This window comes from Watersipora subatra, chromosome 3 (assembly GCF_963576615.1).
Source record: "Watersipora subatra chromosome 3, tzWatSuba1.1, whole genome shotgun sequence".
NCBI lineage: Eukaryota > Metazoa > Bryozoa > Gymnolaemata > Cheilostomatida > Watersiporidae > Watersipora > Watersipora subatra.
The window spans coordinates 17,173,881-17,195,645 of NC_088710.1; the positions used below are offsets into that span (position 1 = coordinate 17,173,881).

General features: G+C 35.5%; 3 protein-coding genes across 3 annotated transcripts in view; 2 read left to right on the plus strand and 1 right to left on the minus strand.

Moving 5' to 3' along the window:
* Positions 1-1,496: 1,496 nt before the first annotated feature.
* Positions 1,497-3,226, minus strand: LOC137391289 (selenocysteine lyase-like). The gene is made up of 2 exons (XM_068077716.1): positions 2,766-3,226; positions 1,497-2,652 (listed from the first exon to the last, which is right to left on the minus strand). The coding sequence occupies exons 1-2, from the start codon at positions 3,094-3,096 to the stop codon at positions 1,907-1,909; spliced, it is 1,077 nt and encodes a 358-aa protein (XP_067933817.1). The 5' UTR covers positions 3,097-3,226; the 3' UTR covers positions 1,497-1,906.
* Positions 3,227-7,417: 4,191 nt separating this feature from the next.
* On the plus strand, positions 7,418-21,331 carry LOC137390395 (S phase cyclin A-associated protein in the endoplasmic reticulum-like). The gene is made up of 7 exons (XM_068076727.1): positions 7,418-7,765; positions 11,023-11,149; positions 13,968-14,224; positions 17,218-17,321; positions 18,252-18,415; positions 20,621-20,764; positions 20,946-21,331. Exons 1-7 carry the CDS (start codon positions 7,418-7,420, stop codon positions 21,329-21,331), a joined length of 1,530 nt encoding a protein of 509 aa, XP_067932828.1.
* Positions 21,204-21,765, plus strand: part of LOC137389884 (S phase cyclin A-associated protein in the endoplasmic reticulum-like) — a 37,631-nt gene continuing 37,069 nt past the window's right edge. Inside the window, exon 1 of the mRNA XM_068076037.1 lies at positions 21,204-21,303. The gene's annotated coding sequence lies outside the window, so the exon portion shown is untranslated. The remainder of the gene's footprint in view (positions 21,304-21,765) is intronic.

The window sequence follows — 21,765 nt, forward strand, 5'->3', positions numbered from 1 at the left end:
ATATCAAGGCAATTGGAGTTATGCGGTGCGTTGATGGTAGCACAGAGAGCCAAATAAGGAAATTAGCCTTAGTTTTACAAACTGTCAGTTAATTTTTCAAAATTATTCGATTGCAACGAATCTTTTCATTATTGACGCATAAAAAAAACTGATGGTGGTATTCTGTTGCTTGTATGAATTTTTACACCTTTCAGCTATTATTTTCATGGTTTCATGTAGTTCAGAAGTAATGACCGTAGTAGTCCAGCATTGTAGTCTACTGCATTGACTGCATCGAATGTACCAAGCTATGAGGGAGATGCTCCATCTAAACCACTTAATTATTTGACTTTACACGGCACCAATGACATTATACTATATATATATGTAAACAAGCCATCAAATTAACCATTGTGCCTCTAGATATCAATTTATCTTTCTTGTGTTCAACTCAGGCTCATTGGCCACATCCAGCTCGCCGTGTAATCATATCTTCCCTAAGGGGTCATCTTTCATCGAGATTAAGAATTACCAATTGATATGAAACACTGATAACACAAGTTGCAGTACAGAACTACAAATCCCATAATGTAACATTCTGCCATCTCAGGTCACTCAGATCACTGCAAAAACAGCTGCTAGCAAAAATAATCCTCACAATGACAAATCTGTAAACCAAGTTCTATGCTGTACTGAATTTTGCGGGGTTGGAAAGAATCATGACTTTTTTAAATCAAAAAATCAGATTTTCTTGATTTAAATCAGATTTTTTTTAATTTAAATAGGATTTTTTTAAACAACAATTACCAGCTTTTTTTATAACCGCTACCATAATATTATTTTATTTTGTTGCAGTGTGCCACATTAAAACATTAGCAACATAGCAAAACAACTTAGCATCACTTTAATTTATTCAAAGTTATTTATTTTAATTTTGACCAAGTTGTGCAGTTCATATTCACAATAGACCCTTTAAAAGTCTCATTTTTGACATGGGAAAAATAATCAAAAATGATTTCTTTAGGATGATTTAAATCATTTGATTTTAATCGGCAACCCTGGAATATTGGTTGGTTAATGTGTCAGAAAATGAGATTATGTGAAGTTAATTGGCATTTTGTTCAACTACTCGCTATAGATCAGTATTACAGTAAGTTCTAATAATGTAAACTGCTTGTTGCTATTAAGAAATGTTAGAAAATCAAAAATGGCACATCAAAGTTCAGTAAAAACCTGAGATGAATGTTGAGAAACAAAAATTTCAAATAAACCATAACAATGCTAACCAGTGTAGCAGATATTTCTTAACCAATTCTCTAGCAAAGATTTTGGAGGAACGAGTAGCTGCCCTTTTCGTGTTACTCCATGCTAGTAAAACAATGTCCAGTTAATTGTAAGAATTCTGGAAATAATTTATTCTTGCTTGAATTATACAAGTTGAGAGAGGCCAGTAAAACCAGCAAGACTGAACCAACTTTTAACAACCACTGTTTGAACATAGAGTGCCAAAAATCCGTATATTACAGGAACTTGATAACATACCACATTGCTACATGTTATGTTAAAAATTCAGCGAAAACTCATGTCTAAAATTAGGCACTAATTAGGATGGTCGATTTGGCAATGTTGAAGAACTAATGAGACTACTGGTGCTGTTCTCAAAAGAATATATGCAGGAGATACCTGAGTATGTGATAAGTAGCAAAATGGAATCCGTTTTCTAAGTGGATGGAAAAATTCAGGCAAATAAAATTGAACTATGTTGACTAAATTTCAAGAAAAAAAATAGAAGGCAGATATTCAAAGGTCCTAACAAAATGTTTTGTGTCTCATTGACATATACCAACTTAATCAGTAATATCAGAACACGCAAAAACATAGACTCAACATTGAAGTTTTTTAGCATATTTCGGTATACAGCATAACATTATTGTTCGGTTGATTGAGAGTGAGACTTGGGATGTGCAATAGCTTGATATGCATTCCAAATATCCTCAACTGCAACATCAATGTCAGCAAATGATGTTTTGATGCCAACACTGAGACGAATAGCATTAACTGCAATATCGGAAGGAATGCCGCTATTCAAAAGAATTGGGGATGCAACAATTGCATTGGAATGACATGCGGCCCCTACTCCGGCGATTATCACCTTGCAATGTTGAAGAATAGCTCGTCCTAGAAATCTCTTTCCGACAAGTGAAAAATTGCAGGTGTTTGGCAAACGGGTTGAGTCACTACTTTTGGCATTAAAATGAATCAGAGAACCAAACTTTTGTTGGAGACTGTCCTCTAAGTAATCTCTGACAGAAAGCAGTTGAGACTGGTAGGAATGAATATTGGAGCTTACGAGTTCAGACGCTTTCCCAAGCCCTACAATCATTGCTACATTCTCTGTGCCTGCCCTGTAACCATTCTCCTGTCCTCCTCCAAGAATCATAGGTTGAAGAGGAGCGCCATTACAGTGACCCAAACCACGAACATACAAAGCACCGATTCGTGGTCCATAAAACTTGTGCCCCGCTATGGTTAAGTAGTCAACAGAAAGGTCCTTTACTGAAACAGGAATTTTCCCAATCGCCTGACAAGCATCTGTATGAAGGTAAATTTTTCTATTCGAATGTTGGTATGGACGAAGCTTTTCTGACAATTCCTTTACTGGCTGTAAAACTCCTACAATAAATAACAGCTAATTCCAAAGAAAACCATAAACCAAAGCTAGAAATGAGACGTACGGTGTATGAAAATTACATTATTATATATCAAAATAGAACATTAATTCGTACCAGTTTCATTATTGGCTAACATGAGTGAAATCAGAGTAGTCTGGGGTTGAATTGCCTGCAGCACATCTTCCACCCGAATGGCATGAGTTGTTTTGTCCACATCCACAAAAGTCACTTCTACTAACCCATCATCTCTTAACTTTTCTAAAGGCTTGGTTATTGAAACATGTTCAATTGATGATGTTATAATATGAGGAAGTTTAACAACCTCATCTCCAGCTCCATAACCATTCTGCAACTTTTGTTGGCATTTAAACATGTTTAGCACCATGTTGTTAGCTTCGGTTCCCCCAGAAAGGAAGACAATCTCATTAGGGTGAGCACTAATCATGTGGGCTGTTGCTCTTCTAGCATTTGCTACAGCTTCTTGTGCTTGAAGTCCGAAAATGGTATTGCTGCTCACATTTCCCCAAGCATCACAAAGAGCATTAACAACAACTTGTTGAACTTCAGAAGCAATCGGAGTAGTACCATTATTGTCCAAGTACACGAATGACGTAGAATCACTTATTTCAGAAACCTTCATACCGTCGAAACGCTGAAAAATGACAGCATAATTAGTAGTGACAAGCAAAGTCACCTACTAAGTAACTTTTATGTACGGAAAAAATTAAAAAGTACTTTGAACAAAATGCCCTCGAAACAATTGCCGAAGGATAAAAGTATTTCAGGAGACACAATATGGAAAGGCTGACTGTGGTAACCAATGCAGTAATTAAATGCTATTTCTGCAGGTATATTAAAAAAAAATTTGATAGCCCAACAAGAGTACAACTTCATGTGACTAGGTTAATCAAGTATCCACACAGGTTGGAGAAGGCATCACTTAGTAGCAGCTGATACTGATTCAAACTAATCATCTGTTGCCAACTCCATCTCCGCATTTTCCTACTAACCTAATTAACCACCTACTCAGTAGTAATTGCTACCTTAATTGACCCACTATTAAAAGCAATTTTGCCAATGTGATATGGATTATGAAGTACTTAAATGAGCCACTGCCAATTGAACTGGAAAAATTGGACTTTTCAAACTGCTGAATACGCTACTGGTGAGTGATCAGATAATTGTATTTGGTACTCCAAATTCCATTCTAATATCAACCATAATAAAACACAATAAATAAAAATGGATAGGAACCAAAAAGCAGTACACAAAAATGTCCACTGACAACCCAATTATTCCACACTGAACTGCAACAAAATCTGATACACATTTTATCGTTTTCGTGGAGCAACATATAGCCTAGAGGCTTTAAGGGAATGCCTCCAATACGAAAGCTTTTTACCACATACGAAGTATATTATGGTTGTACATAACGCAAACAACGTAACAATTTTTTTAAATGCGCTGAAAGTTTTCACTTCTTGCTTTACTCATGTTGTAATCTTAACAAAATTACACTGTTGTTTAACGAAATCGATAAAAAAAAAACATTTTATTCTAAAGCAGCTGCTCATTATTCACAATTTCTATCATTTATACTTTTATCAAACATGTTGTATTCCTATTGATTATTTTATACACAATCTGTTTGAACATAAAGTTTCAATTCAAGTACATGTGATTTTTATCTAAAGAAAGATGCCCATGAGCAGCGGCTTGGGCACCACCCCGGATTTCATCATAACCCGCGGAAAGTCGATGATAAACCAATTACGTTTTAAAACTATTCAAATTTAAGTATATTATCAAAAATACGTTAAAAAAATTGACAATTTATTTCAACAAAGACTTAACCTAAATTAATTTTTAATGTAAAAACCACTCCTGGGAGATTTGTTATAAACATTAACCCCGCACTGAATGTCTTTCTCAAACATTTTTGTGATTGTGCATGTTCAATTACTGAATTCAAAGCATAGCTGCGTTTGAGAATATTTAGATACAGCAATGCGTGAAGAAAGCTATAGTCTAGTGTCTGTAAATTTTAATAGTTGCTACATACTGATTAGCTTTGCACCAGTAGCACTACTTACGAATATATATGTCGAATTTCTCCCTAAATTATTTAAATGTACATCACATTAAACGACTAATCTTAGTGTTTACCATCAAATCTGAGGTTTTAGCATACGGTTTTAGTCGCTATTTAATGATCAATTTTACGTAGTCCACTTTTCAAGCCCTCGACGACAATGTCAATGAACTACAGCGAACTCCCTTTCATCAGCCCCACTTTGTCATTCTCTTCTTCGCAATGATGCACAAATCATATTGATACTTCTCGCATTTGTGTTACTTGTTTTTGTTGTTTTTTACAACTAACGGATTACCATGATTAAATAGATTTGAAGTCAATATTTTTATGTGTTCTTCGATGTGTCTTCTCACCACTGTTCTCTTCTTCTTTCTAACACTTGTAGGCCTTAGCTAGAGTTCGTCAAAGGCTTTATATTACATTATTGCTAGTAGCAGGGTGTTAGTGGTGTGAATATGTTATGTGTGCAGCTATTGAGCAATCTTTGATTTGAGCTCCTGACGGTGTGTGAAAGGAAGCTATTATGTTTGAGAGACATTTTGGAGGATCCATTGATGGTTTCCTCTAGTTGGTGCTCTGGTGAAAACCATTTTTTCCGGTCGTACATGCAGCAACAGGGTTGGATAAAACCACAGTTTTTATGAAAAAACTAGGTTTTTTGGTTTAAACCAGTTTTTATGGTTTAAACCGGTTTTTATAATTTTACCAAGGTTTTTGCAATTATAAGTCTAATTAACATCACTTACCATAGCTGCATGATTGAGTATTGGACATACATATGTGGAATCATCTGTTAAAGATGGTACTGTGGGAGTTGTTATGGGAAAAGAGAGAGAAAACATATGGAAATTTCGGAATGAGTCTTTAATCAAACATGATCAACGAAATACAGAGCAGAAATCTTATCACATAAAGTGAATATTTTACATTTGCCTTTATGTATAAGTAGGAATTTTAATCCAAGTGATTAGTCATGGAGTAGTGTAGAGCAGAGCATAATGCAGATGCATTGGTAGTGTTTGGAGCAGTGGCAGATGACTCAACCTCTATCACCTGAATACTAGCATCACTGTCTAAATTGGGGTTTTCAGCTTGACATTTTGCTACATAAGCTTTAAGCCTAACTGCGGGACCTCGCGTTACGACAGCACACCTATTACATTTTGTCTTAAAACCTTTGCCTTTTGCAGCTCGAGTGAAAAACTGCCAAACGGGATCCTGTTTGCGAGGCATGTTGGAAATTTTAGGCACAACTTAAACTTTTCAAAACACCAAAAAACTTGATAAACTGAATTCTAACATTCCAGCCATTTTTGTTTGTGCCCAATAAATGAAATATTAGTTTGCAAACTTAGCTTTTGCCCAAAAGCATTTTATTGTTTTAATTTCTAATTATAAGTAATCCTTTCTCACTGGCCAGACTTGAGAAAGTATTCATTCATTATTAGAGACGATGATTGGATTAGTATATTTCACATGGCTTTTATATTTCATCAGTAAAAAGTTCATCATATCACTTGATAAAACCAATTGAAAATGAAATTCACTAATTCATTGTTGTGCTAGGATTTCATGTAGTTGCAACTTTAGCTAAGCCATCACTTTACTACTGTTTCCTAAATAAACTTCCACAGCTGATAATTACATAAAATTTCATTTTTACCGCACATGAAACCACTAGAAGCTTAAAATATTATGTGTTTCACAAAAAATAATGAAAAAACCATAAAAACCGTTTTTTTCGGCTGGTTTAAACCACTCGGTTTAAACCGAGCCAACCCTGTGCAGCAGTTTGTCATATTATGTTTTAGTGTTCCAGATATCACGCAGTTAATGCTAAAACATTGAACAGACATTTCATATGAAGTTTACCTGTTGTTAAGAGTTGTAGCATTGCTCTTTTTTATCAAGCCAACAGTTGTCTGAGAAAATTTGAAAACATGTTAGTTTTATGACAATAAATAGGCTGAAGCTATAATAGCTGAGCCTAAAGTATTGTAATGTACATTCATTTGAGCCATTTTTTAAATCTGTTTTTATTTATCAGAATAACTAACATTCTATGTCTATGGTTAGAATTCTTGCAAGTGAATTATGTAAACTATCACTAATATGATATTAGCGAACAGTTAAAGCCTTAAATAGCTGAATAATACACTTCATTTTGTTGTTTGACAGGCCATAGACTGCTGAATGCTATCTTTTGCTTGCGATATTGTTTATAGTAGCATCTATATTTTTGAACATCAAACTTTTGTGTGAAATTCCTTGAAGATTATCTTAATATTTTTGTTTATTAATTAAGCATCTTCCCGCTAGAAACTTTTCTATTGATTGTTCTTTTTGTTTCTCCTAGCATATACAAATTAATACAGTACCATCTCAGTATCATTTGTTCTTTAAGAGTTAAGCTAGTCTAGGGGAACTCAGAATATTTTTATCTTATATCAATCCACCTCTTCCCATTCATAAAATTTTAGCGAGTTATTATTATTTACAATTACTAGGACAAGCTTTAGCAAAGCAAGCATTTTAGACTTGTCTAATTCCAAAGTCAACTTACCAAAATGAGGTCATAGTTTTCATATGTAATGTACACACTTATGCAATTAACTTTGCAGGAAGTAAAATGAACAGACTTTTATAAAAACATCTTCCTGGTGTCTCTACAATGAGTGACTTGAAGAAGAAAAGATCTGGTCGTGATGTCAAGGCCAGATTATCAAACTCTAGCTCGACCACAAGCAGGGAAAGTCTCCATGATAATAGCAATTGCAATGAGCTCAGGTCACATTCTAGCAAATCTAGCTCGCAAGCCAGCAGCAGACGATCAAACGGGACAGCTTCTGTCAATCATGGCAAATCGCAAAAACGGAACAAAAACTCAGCTGCTCCACGTAATGGTGTTGCACAGAACAAGTCTCACAGTCAACAAATTCTAAATACATCTGCTGATAATCTGGTTGGAGATGGTAGGAGCCACAGTTCACTTGAAGGAACTGCAAGAGGTCTCTCCAAGGTTTGAGTCTATTACTTGCCATTCCTTTTTGCTTGTTCTGTATACTATTATCAATAAAAATTGGCTCGAGCTAATGGAAATATAATTACATGAAAACATGAGTTTTGCAAAACTGAACAATGTAAGTTTCATATGATAATTGTCAAACATTGAAAATTGTTCGAGAATTTTAATATCATTGGATTTAGATGTAGCAGGGTTTTAGGAATGACAGGTTTTTACTTCTATTTAATTTTAATGAAAATATAATATTTGGATTGAGCAGAATGATGTAATTTTACAATGTTTTCTACGCAATATTCGGCATTAAAATAACGTATGCCTGGTGCACCACAAAGGTTATGCTTCTGGTTTCGTTACCAAAATGTCACCTCATTGTTGTCTTATCTTGAGTTGTTTTGTTGGTTGGAGTAGGACAACTCCATCCATAACTTCAATTTTTTTATTAGAAATCTGCCATGTTTAAAGCATTTTAACGAGAAATGCCTTTCAAATTTTAGTATCTTTAGTCTTTGAACTAATGACCCTATGAGGTTTAACTCAAAAAACTTCAAAATGTGTCCAAAAATGCTTCAAAGTCAGGTTATCAATGAATTCACATACAATTATCTCTTAGGTTGGGTCAGATGTATTTTCGACTTGACAAGTCATGAATCTTTTGGAGCAATAACAGGTGACCCATGGTCAGTCATGGGTCACCCATGACTGACCATGGCGCTATCAATTATAGAATGAGCACCTGAACATGCCTTGCCAAGTCCTGCCATAGTTTAGTTGTATGAGTTTATTCGGGCATTTTCTGATTCTCTACATGTACCCTAGGCCAGTGCGCATGACAAATGATGTAAAATATCTGCCGTGGAATGGTGTAGACGATAAGACCCCATTTAGTCTCAAAGGTTGACTTGCACCAAAATTCACATTACAGTTATTTGATATGAAAAGATTCACCATGTCTTACTCTGCTGTGTTAAAGGTGCAAAATATGTGGAAATGTGATTACAAGTTGATAGCTCAAAAATGAACAGGTAATCACAGCCATCACGAAAATGTCGTAGATTGGAATCCATTTCCAAAGAGGCTCAAATGGAACGTGATTGAACAAGATGGCTTCTGTTTACACTTTCATGCAGCCTCATTCGTCGAAATATTTTCGCAAATATACTTCACACATTCAATAAAATCATGTCTATTGTCCTTACGCGTCTATTTCATCATAATTGTAAAACTGTCATTAGAGCACTGATATCTCAAAACCTACCATAAAAATTTGCTTAATTTTTTAACCTCGGCTCGAATGAGTGCATATCATCCTCTGATGAACATGAGGAGCCTGTTGATCACATGCGATAGTCGAAAAATGCTGCAGAGACTGTTCGTGGGGCTTGGCGTAAAGTATGGGTCAAATGATCAGATTACGACCAGATGATTAGACCAGGCTGAAATGATACTGTGAAGTAACGAGCATTTATATTTGATACAGGCTTTCCGGTAGAACCCGAAGTATTTGTCATAAACTAGTGCTATGAGACGTTTTATATCGAGTCTTTTAGTGGCCTTTAATTTCACAGGATAACATTACGTGTCAAAACAATAACCAAACTGTTGGTGTACGTCAGCCAAACAAAGAGATTCCAAACTAAGGCGTTTTTGTGATGGCTGCGATTAACTGTTCGTTTTTTAGCTTTTAAGAGCTTGTAATCACATTTTCACATACTTTGCACCTACAACACAACAGAGTAAGACATGGTGAACTTTTTGATACCAAATAACTGTAATGTGAGATGCAAGTCAACCTTTAAGCATATCCATTAATTTGGAGTTGTCTTTTACATGCTGCTCTCAGTCATGGGTGAGCGACATAAAGAGACTCAATTGAACAACACCGACACTCTAACAAAGAAATTTGAGGGAATCCAATAAAATTTCTTCTAGCGCACATTAAATTACCCCCTCTACTCCCCTCCTCTATCTCTTACCCCCCTATACCTCTTACCCCCTCCTGCTTACCCCCTCTACCCCTTAACCCTTTCTCCTCTACCCTTTACCCACCCCTCATTATCCCTTTTCCCTCCTTACCCCCTCTACCCCTTAGCCCTTTCTCCTCTACCCCTTACCCACCCCTCCTTTTCCCTCCTCCTTATTCCCTCTACCCCTTAACCCTTTCTCCTCTACCTCTTACCCCCTCCACCTTATCTCTTCCACCCCTTAATCCTTGGAGAACTATGAAAATACTGAACAAATTTTGCTTTCTGTAAAAAGATAAGTTGTTGTAAACAGCCTTGTAGATCGGAGAACTACAGTAATCTATAACTGGATCTAACTGTTGTTTATTGATGGTTGCAGTCCATCATAGTACATACTCCGTGTCACCTATTAGTCATTTGTATGTATAATATAGTACTTTGTAAATATTGTTTGAAATAGCATCTTTAGCAGTTTATATAGCAATTTGTCCAGAGAATCTGAGAATGACCTGCTGTCAAAAATAAGATGAAGATTAACTGTACTAACTACCCCTTATGCATATTCGCAATGCCAACAATAAATTTTAAATTGATCAAGAATATTGTAATGGTTTTGTTACGCAGTATCTATTAATTTTTTTGGTTTGCTATAACTCTGACATTTTCTAAATAGTCGTTAGAGGTTCCATATAACTTGTGACATGATCAAATTGCGTAGAACCTCAGTTCCTTAATCAATTATTTTGGAAATATCATTGCTTGCTCTCTTAACATTGTTCCCCTGACATCTGTTAGAAAGCTATTTTAAATGCTATATGTTAAACCATTTATTTTATTAACTAACTGTTGCCGTCTTTATGATTCTTGCTTGGCATAATTTAGAAAATAATTTTGTTTGAAATGGAATTATTTTCGATACAGTAATATAAAAAACTTGACATAACTTGTAAAGTTTTAAACCTACCTTGCATTTAATTCATATTGATATTTTGTAAGTTATTTCACATGTTTTCTTCCGGTAGTAAGCCTTAATCTAATTAGCATCGTGGATAGGCTGAGTCAAGCTCTGACTTGCCACACTGTCTGGGGAATAATAGTACATTTTATTAGCAGATGTTTCAGCAGATGTTCAGTTCAGACAGTAAAATAGTTGTCTATTAGTAATCGGGGTCAATACACTCCTTGTTCACACGTGCATATTGGGTGCCACTCGTTGAGGTTGTTCATTCTGTAAGCTCTGCGCTATCGGGGATCAATATCATAAAAGTGCTTACTGTTCGCTTACTTCAGCAGCATGTGAATGGTCCATTGATGAGTCATGACCGAGTGAGGAAGATAGTCCAAGAAGAAGGCCGTGCAGCAAGGAATCTCATTGCGTATAACGTACCTGCCGGCGACGGAGGTCAGACCAAAACTGGTAAGTGATTTCTACCGCTACTGTCAAGGAATTTCTGATACGAGGTGATGGCTTGGCGAAATTGAATCAGTCAACTTTGGATTGAAAAAAGTTGTTATTAAATAAGCTTTAACAAAATTAAGAATTAGTCAGCTGATATTTTATTGAAAGGCGTATATCATTATTCGTGTGGGAGGAATTGTCTCGCTTCCAGGCCTCATAAGCTTTGTTATCATGTCATTATAGTTCCGCCTATGTAGTTTTCGCTACAACTAATGTCATGGTTGAACTAGGAGGAAATAGAATGATAACAGTCCTTTGTTTAGTCTTCAGGTCACAGGTAATGCATGTGTCATAAGGAAGAGGTCACAGGTAATGCATGTGTCATAAGGAAGAGGTCACAGGTAATGCATGTGTCATAAGGAAGGGTATATTCCAGACTTTCACAACTTTTCGTAAGTTTTGTTTTCAAAGATGTTTTACACCATCTGCTACCTTTTTTTTATAGGAAATACCTACATAGTCTTCTCTCTTATCATCAGCACAATTTACAGGAATTTTTAAATTCGTACTTCATTCTCCTTTGATGTTTGAAGTTTAACGCATCTTTTGAGAGAGCCTGACAGAGAAATGCAACAAGATTCCTTCGTATAAATAAATCTCATCGCAGGTGATATTATACAGAAGAGATTTATATAAACATTTTATACAGTTTACCTTTGGCGAACGGTATGAAATGTTCACGCTGTTCATATCTCCCGTTAAGGAGGCCTCGGGGTGTTTATTCCAACATTACCTAGCTCTCCGTACCAAGTTGATTTGCATCAACATATATCCATTTCATCTTACCATCTTCAGTTTGGTCTTCTATTCATTCCTGTTTGATATCGTTGTGTCTAATCTGGGGTCCTGAATAAATACGCTTATTGACATAGTAAGGCATAGTGAATCTTTTAATACCAAATAACTGTAATGTGATTTTGTTGCAAGTCAACCTTTAAAAACATTTGTCTACAACAAAAACTATCCCAGCAGTGTCTGGGGGCTTGTGAAACCGACAAAATATTTGGAGTCAATCTCTGAGGCCCATTCTTCAGTGAAAATGGTTTTATTGCTAGAAGTTTTAATCTCAGTATAAATATTTGATTTTAAGCTTTCTAATGATGTACAATACTCATGGCTTGAAGAGATTATGCAGTAAGTAAAGTCTATTCAGAGTTAATCCAATTTTTGCTAAATGGACAAGACATCAAAGGCAGGGGTGATAATACTTTCGTCGGTCGCGCCTGTATGTTGTTGTAATTGCCCTGGTATGTTGTTGTAATTGCCCTGGTATGTTGAAACTATTTCAAGGCTATATTCTGTGTGTAATAACTTGCTGTAATTCTAGTTGTAATGGATTGTCTCTAATGATCAATTTTATGTAGAAGTTGTCTTATCCTGGTCAGACCATACAGATCTAGAATTAATCAGCACTTTATTCATTTTAAATAAGATAATGTAGCATCTTTTTCATATAAAGGGCTTTTAGATTCCTCATAAGTAGAGGGTACATGGTTGGGTACATTTGGGCATTTGAATTACAATCACATATCCTTCATGATTTTAGGAGAAATACAACAGTTTTTGCCTTTATCAAAGTACAGGATGAATGATAATTGAGTCAGTAAGGTTCATTGAAGCGGGAAAGCATATGTGTGGTGATGCATCAGGAAAGTCTGCAACTCCAGTCTTTATAAATATTTTAATGTGTTTACACAACGATAACCGAACACTTGCTTTATAGCAAATTGGTTTTAGGTAGATGCTAACAATTGGATGAATCTGTGGGCCATTCATACAGTAATTACTGTCATTCACAAATCACTGAAAGTGGCATATGAAAGACAACTCCAAATTTATAGATATTCGATAAGACTAAACGAATACTTATTGGCTCACCCTGTTCGATGATAAATTTTTTAACGTTTTAGAGTATACGTAGGGAAGCTGAAAGTACTCTATGTTTACATCCTGCCAAGAGGTGCCGTGTTTCATCACTTGTTCTTAGTTTTCATCTGGTCTTATTAAAAGACCACCAGGGTTGGCCGATTTAAATCAAATGATTTAAATCATCCTAAAAAATCATGTTTGATGATTTTTTCCATGTCAAAGGCTGTGATTTAAATCATCCTAAAATATCATGTTTGATTTATTTTCTTCAGAACTTTCCCATCTTAAAGGCTGACCCCAAAAATGGGACTTATAGAGGGTCTACTGTGAATATGAACTACACAACTTGGTCAGAATTAAAATATAAACTACTTTTAGTAAATTGAAGTAATGCAAAGTTGTTTTATGTTGATTATGTTTTTTAAGTGGAAAACTTCAATAAAATAATATTATGTTAGAGGTTATGAAAAAAATGGTAATTGATGTATTCAAAAGAATCCGATTTAAATTGAAAGAATCTGATTTAAATTTAAAAAATCCGATTTTTTTGTTTTTTCAAAAACATCATGATTTTTTCCAACGCTGAGGACCGCCAGCATTCACTTTAAAACTCTCAGGTCAGCTTTTAGTAATTGTCAAAATGGAATCGATGTTCACAGACACTCTTGTTCTGAAAGTTTTTTAAGTCTCACAGGCCTACATCATTGAAACCTCCCTATTGTTCGATATACTTAAGGCCTCGCATGATGTTCAACATATACAGCTAAATCTCTATTAAAAGTATATAAGCGTGCAAATATTCATGTTACTCCGGACCGCTGTATCAATTAGTTATTATTGGTCCCTCAATGTAATGTTGTCACTGACCCCATCGTTCGTGTCTAATCTTAGTGATCTTTCCTTGCAGCATTCAAACCAATTAAATCTCCGAGGAAACGACTTGTCTCAGGGGTCGGGCGGGACATGAGTCCAGCTACTAAGCGAGATGATAGCTCCTCAGTTAGGTCAGCAGGAAGTCGGCCCACCAGCTCCCTTGGCTCACAGGCTAACCGTAAGACGGATATGAGAGCTAGATACTGGGCATTCCTTTTCGATAATCTGAAGAGAGCCGTTGACGAGATTTACCAGACGTGCGAGACGGATGAGAGTGTGAATGAGTGTAAGGTAAGGTCATACGGTCTTTCGGTCCATGTTATGACAACCATCATGAGGTCCTCGGGTCCATGCTATGACAACCATCAGAAGCTCCTCAGGTCCATCTTATGATTGTTATGGCAACATTTATGCACTTATGAGACATCAATGAAATGTAAGCTCGGCAATGAGTAGGTTGGCGGTATCAAGTGATAGAAATGTAGTCGACCATCGTTAAAATTGACCCTGTTAGTCCAGATATCGGATAAGACGGACCAATTTGGACAAAGCGGCTGCATTCAAGGTACAGTTACGTTCAAACAATTAATAACCAACCGGTTTATATTCATTTTAGTTTAAATTTAGAAAATTATTAATTGTAGGAAACATTTTTTTCATTAAAAATGTTTATATAAATCACTCGCAACAGTTCAATACATTTCTCAATCACATCGTTTGTGTGCTATGTGCCTTTTATGATAGTAAAATATAATTTTGTATGATTTATAAATGCGTTAGAAAACCACAACATAAGTTTGAAAAAGTAAATTATTTAATATTAAGTAAAACAAACTGGTTATAATACTTAGCGTGCATGGAAATTTTTACAAATAGCTTGCTGTTACAGGAGTTTTCTAATCTTCATTGTTATTTTGAAAGATTTCCACAACTCAGAAATATTTTTTTCGTGCTGGTTAAATATCTTAAAGAAAATATGGTTCAGTGCATGGTATATAGTGCAATGTATATAGGCCTTTTTAATGTGATTTTACCTGTATATATCAGCCTATCTTTCGTTTTTTCGTGACGACATTCTATCGTGGTCCGCCATCTTTGTAGATATTTTTTACCGTTGAAAGCACGAAGCTCCTGCAATTAATTTTTGCGAACGACGCTGTTGTTCGCAATTTTGTATAGCGACCTGAACACTTTATCCAGAGAATGCCGATATAAAATCGAATTAACATCAAAAATACTATCCAATAACGTAAAGTGAACGAACATGACGATTGTTTGTCTACAAAAATGGCAGCATTTTCGTGACCGAGCGCATGTGCATACGAACTGATGATGTAAAAAACCGATTGATATATAAGCATTTACATGTAGATTAACCCAGACAATCGGCTAAACCGGACCACCCCTTTTTAACGAGGGTTGACTGTATCCTTAACTATGATGGAAATAGCTTACTATAGCTTACGATAAATATGGTATCTGAATATAAATATATAAATATAGTATTTAAATAACTTGACACATATCTTCATTCTTTTTTTATTTTATCTTTTCTAGTGGCTGGTTTCGCTTGTGCTTACAAGGCTGTAATGTTTTGAGAACTTCAAAGAAATTGTAGTTAAAAATACGTTGTATGTGAAGATGGAGACTTGTTCAAGTTTTACATGAGAATATCCAAAAACTCATTAGGCCTATATGAGACATCAAAAGACTCATAATTTGCAGGTCAAGGTTTGACTGTCCATAGTTTAAAAGTAGGACAAATATGGCAAAGTTCCCGTAATCCATCCTAATCAATATATTTAGTAAGAGATTACAACTCCCAGTTGTTCTCTTAGGATTTGCTAATGTAGTTGAATGGATGGTTCGTTTGGAGTTATTTATTATTTGAAACTAGTTGAAAAAATAAGATTTACAATATTTATAAGATTTACAACTGATAAATTATTTATGATAAATTCGGTTTATATTTGGGTTTAGCAATTATCTACTACTTGCATTTCACTTGCTTCTTATACGCTTCATACGAGCTGAAGGATTTTTGTATTACCTTAAAGTCTAGCGAAATAATATCTAGAGAAACTAACTTTTTTATATGCAAATATTTACTTTTAGTTTTAAAAATACTAAAGCAATCATGCACTGGAAAACGAGATTCATTTTGTTGTTTTGACTTTTGAAATAGGTATTAAGAAATGCGAAAGTTTGCTGGTATTTTAGGGAGTATATTAAAGATTCCAGCCGTTTACGCTTAGGCTCATAGGTAGAGTGTACTTGCAGAAAAATAGGAGGTAATTTGAAATGTTTGAACTATCGTTAGGTTTGCGATTTCTGTACGAAACGCTCCAGAGGCGAAAAATGTAAAGATCCTTGCTAACTTTTTACTAAAAAAATTATATTATAAAGTTTAGCATAAATTAAAGTATTTTTTAAAATGTTTTAATAATTTGAAGTTGGATGTCCTACCAGTGACCTTTTGGGTGATTGAATCTCGAGCTACTGTTTGTAGGTCAGGCGCTCTAGACAACTAAGCTATGACAGCTCACGGCGCTTATAAAAGTTTAATATCTAGAAATGTAGTTAGAATGGATGACCCATGAGCAGACAACTTTTGTCATTTTTTTTTACATATTCATATGGTTCATGCTGTGTAGAAAATTCTACACTTTTTATCTGAAGGTGCTCACTGTATAAAGAAAATAAATATCCATACATTTATAGCCAAATTGTCATATTACACGCTGTCAATAGTAATCCAAATACTTTTTTTTATATGTAAAATTTTGTCTAGTTTTACTTTCGTGCAGTTGAAATGAAGTGTGTAAATATCTGTGTGATTCTTATACTAATAACTAACAGCAAGCTCGACAATGAATGAGATTCCTTTCAGTTTCTATCAAATAGCCAGCGGGTGGGTGTTTGAGAGGCTGGTCCTCAGGAACCAGATAGAGTTTTAGTACCAAATATTTTTATCAATCTGGCGGAAGGCATGCAGCATATGCATGTAAAGTTCGGATGAAATCAGCCAAAAATGTGGAAGCCCAAAGCGGCCCCACGGACTAACAGTCAGACACAATGATAAAGTTGGAATCATTATTATAGATTTGGTCTGCTCCGCTGTACACTGTACACTTCAGAAGCCTTGCTTATATGAACTGCAGGAACTAAATTTTACAACTGTGTATATAGTTCAAATTGATGAGCAGTTGTTCTCTTCAACATTGTAATGTTGGTGATTATGCTGTACCATATCTAGCCTTATGAATATTACTGCTGCTGTACAGGAAGTGATCATGATACTGAGACAGTGCACTAAGGACTTTGAGTCTCTCATCAATCAGTGGAATGTCATCAAGACCTACGAGCATCTTGAAGAGGCAGGACAGAGGTTTGTCTTCTCAACCTCTCCTCTGTTCAATTATATGTCATGGTAAAATATGTGCCATGGTAGCACCCAAATGTTCATGTCGGTTCATATTTCATATAAAATTTCTTAAACATTGAGTTGAGGCAAAAAAAAATTTAATAAATTAGGCATGTTAATGGAGTGATATTACATAGAGGAATTGGGAGAACTTTTGCTTTTCATAATATTATAAATGATAGAATACACTGGGGACAGCTTGGGATGAGTCGCATTATATTTTTGTAAAAAATCATTCTTACTTTGATAAAAACTATTGTTATCATTTATTTATATTTAGTTTTAAAACAAAGTTCCAATCCTGTTTTAAGTTTTATCTCCATCCAAAAGATCTCTGTAAGATGTTGTCCTTTTTCAACTGATTATATTAGAGTTTTACAATTCTTCTTGCACTTTGTTGAACACCTTACATCATTTTCACGGTATTCCTGAGCTTCAGATGTTTGAGAGCTAAGGCTATTTCTGCTTTTAACTCGAGGCTTGAATAGCACTAAAATGGGTTTGCATGTTAAATGCTAGCGAATAGACAACATTTGAACTTCGGTAGCACAAAGAATGTGCACCCTAGATTTTTGTTCAACGTAGCTATCTCAGCCCTTCCAACGAGTATAAGAACTTAAGGTTATATATATATATATATATAAAGGTTTTTGTCAGAATGAAAATAATATTTGTATGATTTGATAAGTTCATCATCAGCTACCTGCTTTCTCTCTAACCAGTCTACTCCTTGGACTTGTTAGAGAGAAAGTTTTTACAATCTAGAATATTTATATTGATCTGAGACAGTGCTTTGTCATTGAAACTTTGTGCCTTTAAAATTAACTAAGATGATAATTTTAGCACTGTGGCAATGTGAAAATATTTTCACAATTTGTACGCACATTCTTGTAGGCCCGTGGCTTTGGCGTGGGAGGTAAGAAAGACATCGCCTGGCAAGTTGCATCTGGCTAATCGAGAGCAAGGTTCTCCATGTTCTGTGGATCTCTCCGCTGTTGAAGAATCTACTCGAGGCAGGCATGACGGTCCAAGTAACAGCTGGGCTGACCTCGTCAAAGGTATGCATAGCCACATGCAGCTGTGAAGGGTTGGATGACACACATTGACGAAATGTCTTATTGGTGTAGCCAATTGTTGTTAATGTGTCGGGAATGCATTGTAGATGCGCCGTCTATAAATTAGCATGTTGGCGGATGTAAAAACTGACATATTTAAGATTGGCTGAAAGAGTTAACCTTAATGAACATAATATTGATATCGACAGCCCTTCACCCAAACATTTGTGGAAAAAAATGTTCTCATTTGTAATAGATTGATGAAGTCATCACGTCTATTGATCTCTCAGGGCACACTAGTCTGTCGCACACTAGTCTGTCGCCACTAGTCGGTCGCACACTAGTCTGTCTGGGTACTAGTAATAATAATAGTAATTATGATAATAGAAAACTCAGCAAGGATATGATGGCCTTCAAACGAATGGAGTCAATTCTCATTAGTCAATCATTTTTGGTCAATGTGATGCATGGTATAGTAGCGACGTTGTGTGTATCAAGGCCTTAAGTAGGATGACGTCTGTAGCCTTGCCAATAATACAGTTCAATAAGTGTAAGACGAGCAGTGTACAAACTTATAAATGATAACCTTTTCTGTTTCTATTTGTTTAAATCAACTTAAATATTACCTCTATGAGTCTGACCTTTATGCTTGTTCATATGCTGCCAACTAAACATTTTTGCTTCTGCCTATATTATACTTCATATACATTAAAAATACTTCATATTTTTAGAGCAGCCAAAAGCTTGATCAACCGTGTATGCCGTTTTTATAGTATATCAACAAGTTTAATAAAAACTAAACTAAGACTCAAGTACGTGTAATAAGTTTGCTAATGTTCGAATAATCGATGGTGGCACAGAGTAGATTTAGAATCCATAGAAATGCAATCTCAAAAAATTAAATATTATGGCAATACATTCGTAATCATAGTTGTAGTGAGAGTTGTTTGTATGGGGAGCATTGGGCTATCGTAGACACGACTCTAAAAGCCTCAGCCAAATAAATGTCGCGCTACTATTGTGTCACCCGTGTTAACTGCTAATTTTGATTATGCTCTGTTTGATTGGAATTGGGTATGTGCCGCCTGTAAAGGCACATACAGTCAAACATGGATAACTCGAACTTCACGGGACCGAGCAAAAGTGTTCAAATTATCAGAGCGTTCAAGTTATCAGAGCACTGTCACAAGTCCATGTATTTACTTATTTATTAGTAGATACATGTACATATACAAACTATAATATAAATCAAAAGCACAACTGGCTTGTTTCAAATTAAATGCTTCTAATGTAAAGTTTAAAACGTTTTTATCAAAAAGTATAGAGATTTTTCTATCACTTGAGATTGGTTCGTTGTTTGAGGTGATGTTATTGCCAGGACGTTTTTAGATTGACATTGGCAAAACTTGATCGTTGTTGAAATGCTCAAAAGAAAAGACATCTTTTTCTTTTGAGCGTTTTACCCACGATCAATTTTGCCGATTTTTCTTGAAGTTTATGCAAAGATTACCTCACTTAACCTCGCTTCGGAAGGGCGATCGTTAAGCGGATGTTTGGTATAAATCAAATTTCACCAAACCCTTAAAAAAAGTCGTTGACAAAAATATTTTGCCGATAGAGGTAATAACGACGCTTATGAATTACGAAAAGTTGAGGTTTACCTCTATGGCTTGGAATAAAGTGATTTTCTAAAGCGATAACAACCGTTTCGGTAGCCGTTGGGCAAAAAACAGTTCGAGTTAACAGTGTTGAGTTCGAGTTATCTATAGTAGCAATTTATCATTACGTGGGAACGGACCAAAGAAACCGTTCGAATTAACCATGTGTTCGAGCTATCCGTGGGCGAGTTATCCATGTTTGACTGTATTTAGTGTTTTCTGTGTTTGTAGCCTTTGTACTTATCTTATCACTCTGTTTTGATGTTGTCTCGCCGTATCTCTCAGTCCTATTTATATAGATTCACCATTCATGTGATAGTCATATATATTTTACTTAATTTTTTACTTGTTATTCTGATATTTTGATAAAAAATAAGACGTTATTATGAGACCATTTTTTGTATGCAAAAACTTGCAGCTCATAAAAACTGTCAAGATAGAGTTAGACCTCATCCTCTCAACCAAGACCTTCTTCGCACCCCAGATTTCTTGCTCACATACAAGATACTTTCCCACTCCCAACGTTACTGATATTTTTCTTTTTACTCAGGAACTCTGACTGTAAAAGAGCTGGAAGCTCAGCACTTCCAACAGCTAGAACAGCGACGGCTGGACCCGAGTCTCCTTCTGCCCTCTGAGCTACCTCCTCAAGATGTGGTCAAACCCAGTCCTCTCAAAGTAGAGAATGGTTCAGGTTGGAGTTGTTTGCCCTTTTGTTTGCACTTGTTTTTGCCTGCTAAATGTAATGACCAATGGCTCAGATGAATTACTTTATTATATTATGTGGTTGGTCAAGTCAAGTTTTTTAATTGTTTTCATGTTTTCGAAGGTTTAATTTGTAATGTTATATAGCTTGTATCATGCTTATTTTATAGCAGTATCAGAGAATGTAGAAAGTCCAGAGCATTTAGAGGGAGGCTCCAGTGATGTGGAAGGATGGGAAACTGTTCGTAGGTCGAGGTCAAAAACATCTCCAACATCAAAAGGTTCAACTAGTTCTAAAAGTTCTGTCACGTCAAATGGTGCGGGAAAGTTTCACAAAACAGCCAGTCGTAGCGGAACCACTAATAGTGCTGGTAGAAATAGCAAAAAGCATGCAAATCCATCTCTCTCTAAAGCTGTAAAACCACCAAAAAATGCAGACAAACCAGCATCCCTTTCAAAGAGCCTTGAAAACATTGGCGGTTCATATAGAGATGCTGTGGTCAAGGCTTCCTCGGAACAAACACTTGGGTGGGTGAAACAACTCCCGGAGGTATAACCAATGTATTCTGGTCAATCTAACAGGTGTTAATAGGGCAGGCATTTATATAAATTTTATTTACGTTGAAGCATTGGTAAACAATAATTCCTTTGGTCCCAGATTCCATATTTTTTGTTTGTATTTCCGAAAAATTGAAAATTAAGTCGGTTGTATTAAAATGACATATTTTTAATATATCGTTCATTTTGTTTGTACAAGATAGCATTGTTATATAAAAGGGTCCTATTCTTCCAGCAATTCCAGCAACCTTAATATTCTAACAAAACATTTACTATTAAATAAAAGTCTGTTTTGTTTTGTTCAAGGTCAGACTCGATTCAATATCTTTGTCCAGTTGAAGTGTAATCTCAATATCTTTGTCCAATCAGAGTGTAATCTCAATATCTTTGTCCAATCAGAGTGTAATCTCAATATCTTTGTCCAATCAGAGT

Bases quoted from the DNA above. Each gene is read 5' to 3' on its own strand.
- LOC137391289 (XM_068077716.1), bottom strand. From the start codon at position 3,096: ATGATTAGTGCTCACCCTAATGAGATTGTCTTCCTTTCTGGGGGAACC. The intron at 2,653-2,765 runs GTACGAATTAAT...TATTTATTGTAG, and splicing joins GTTAGCCAATAATGAAACTG to GAGTTTTACAGCCAGTAAAG.
- LOC137390395 (XM_068076727.1), top strand. From the start codon at position 7,418: ATGAGTGACTTGAAGAAGAAAAGATCTGGTCGTGATGTCAAGGCCAGA. The intron at 14,225-17,217 runs GTAAGGTCATAC...GCTGCTGTACAG, and splicing joins AGAGTGTGAATGAGTGTAAG to GAAGTGATCATGATACTGAG. The intron at 17,322-18,251 runs GTTTGTCTTCTC...ACATTCTTGTAG, and splicing joins CTTGAAGAGGCAGGACAGAG to GCCCGTGGCTTTGGCGTGGG.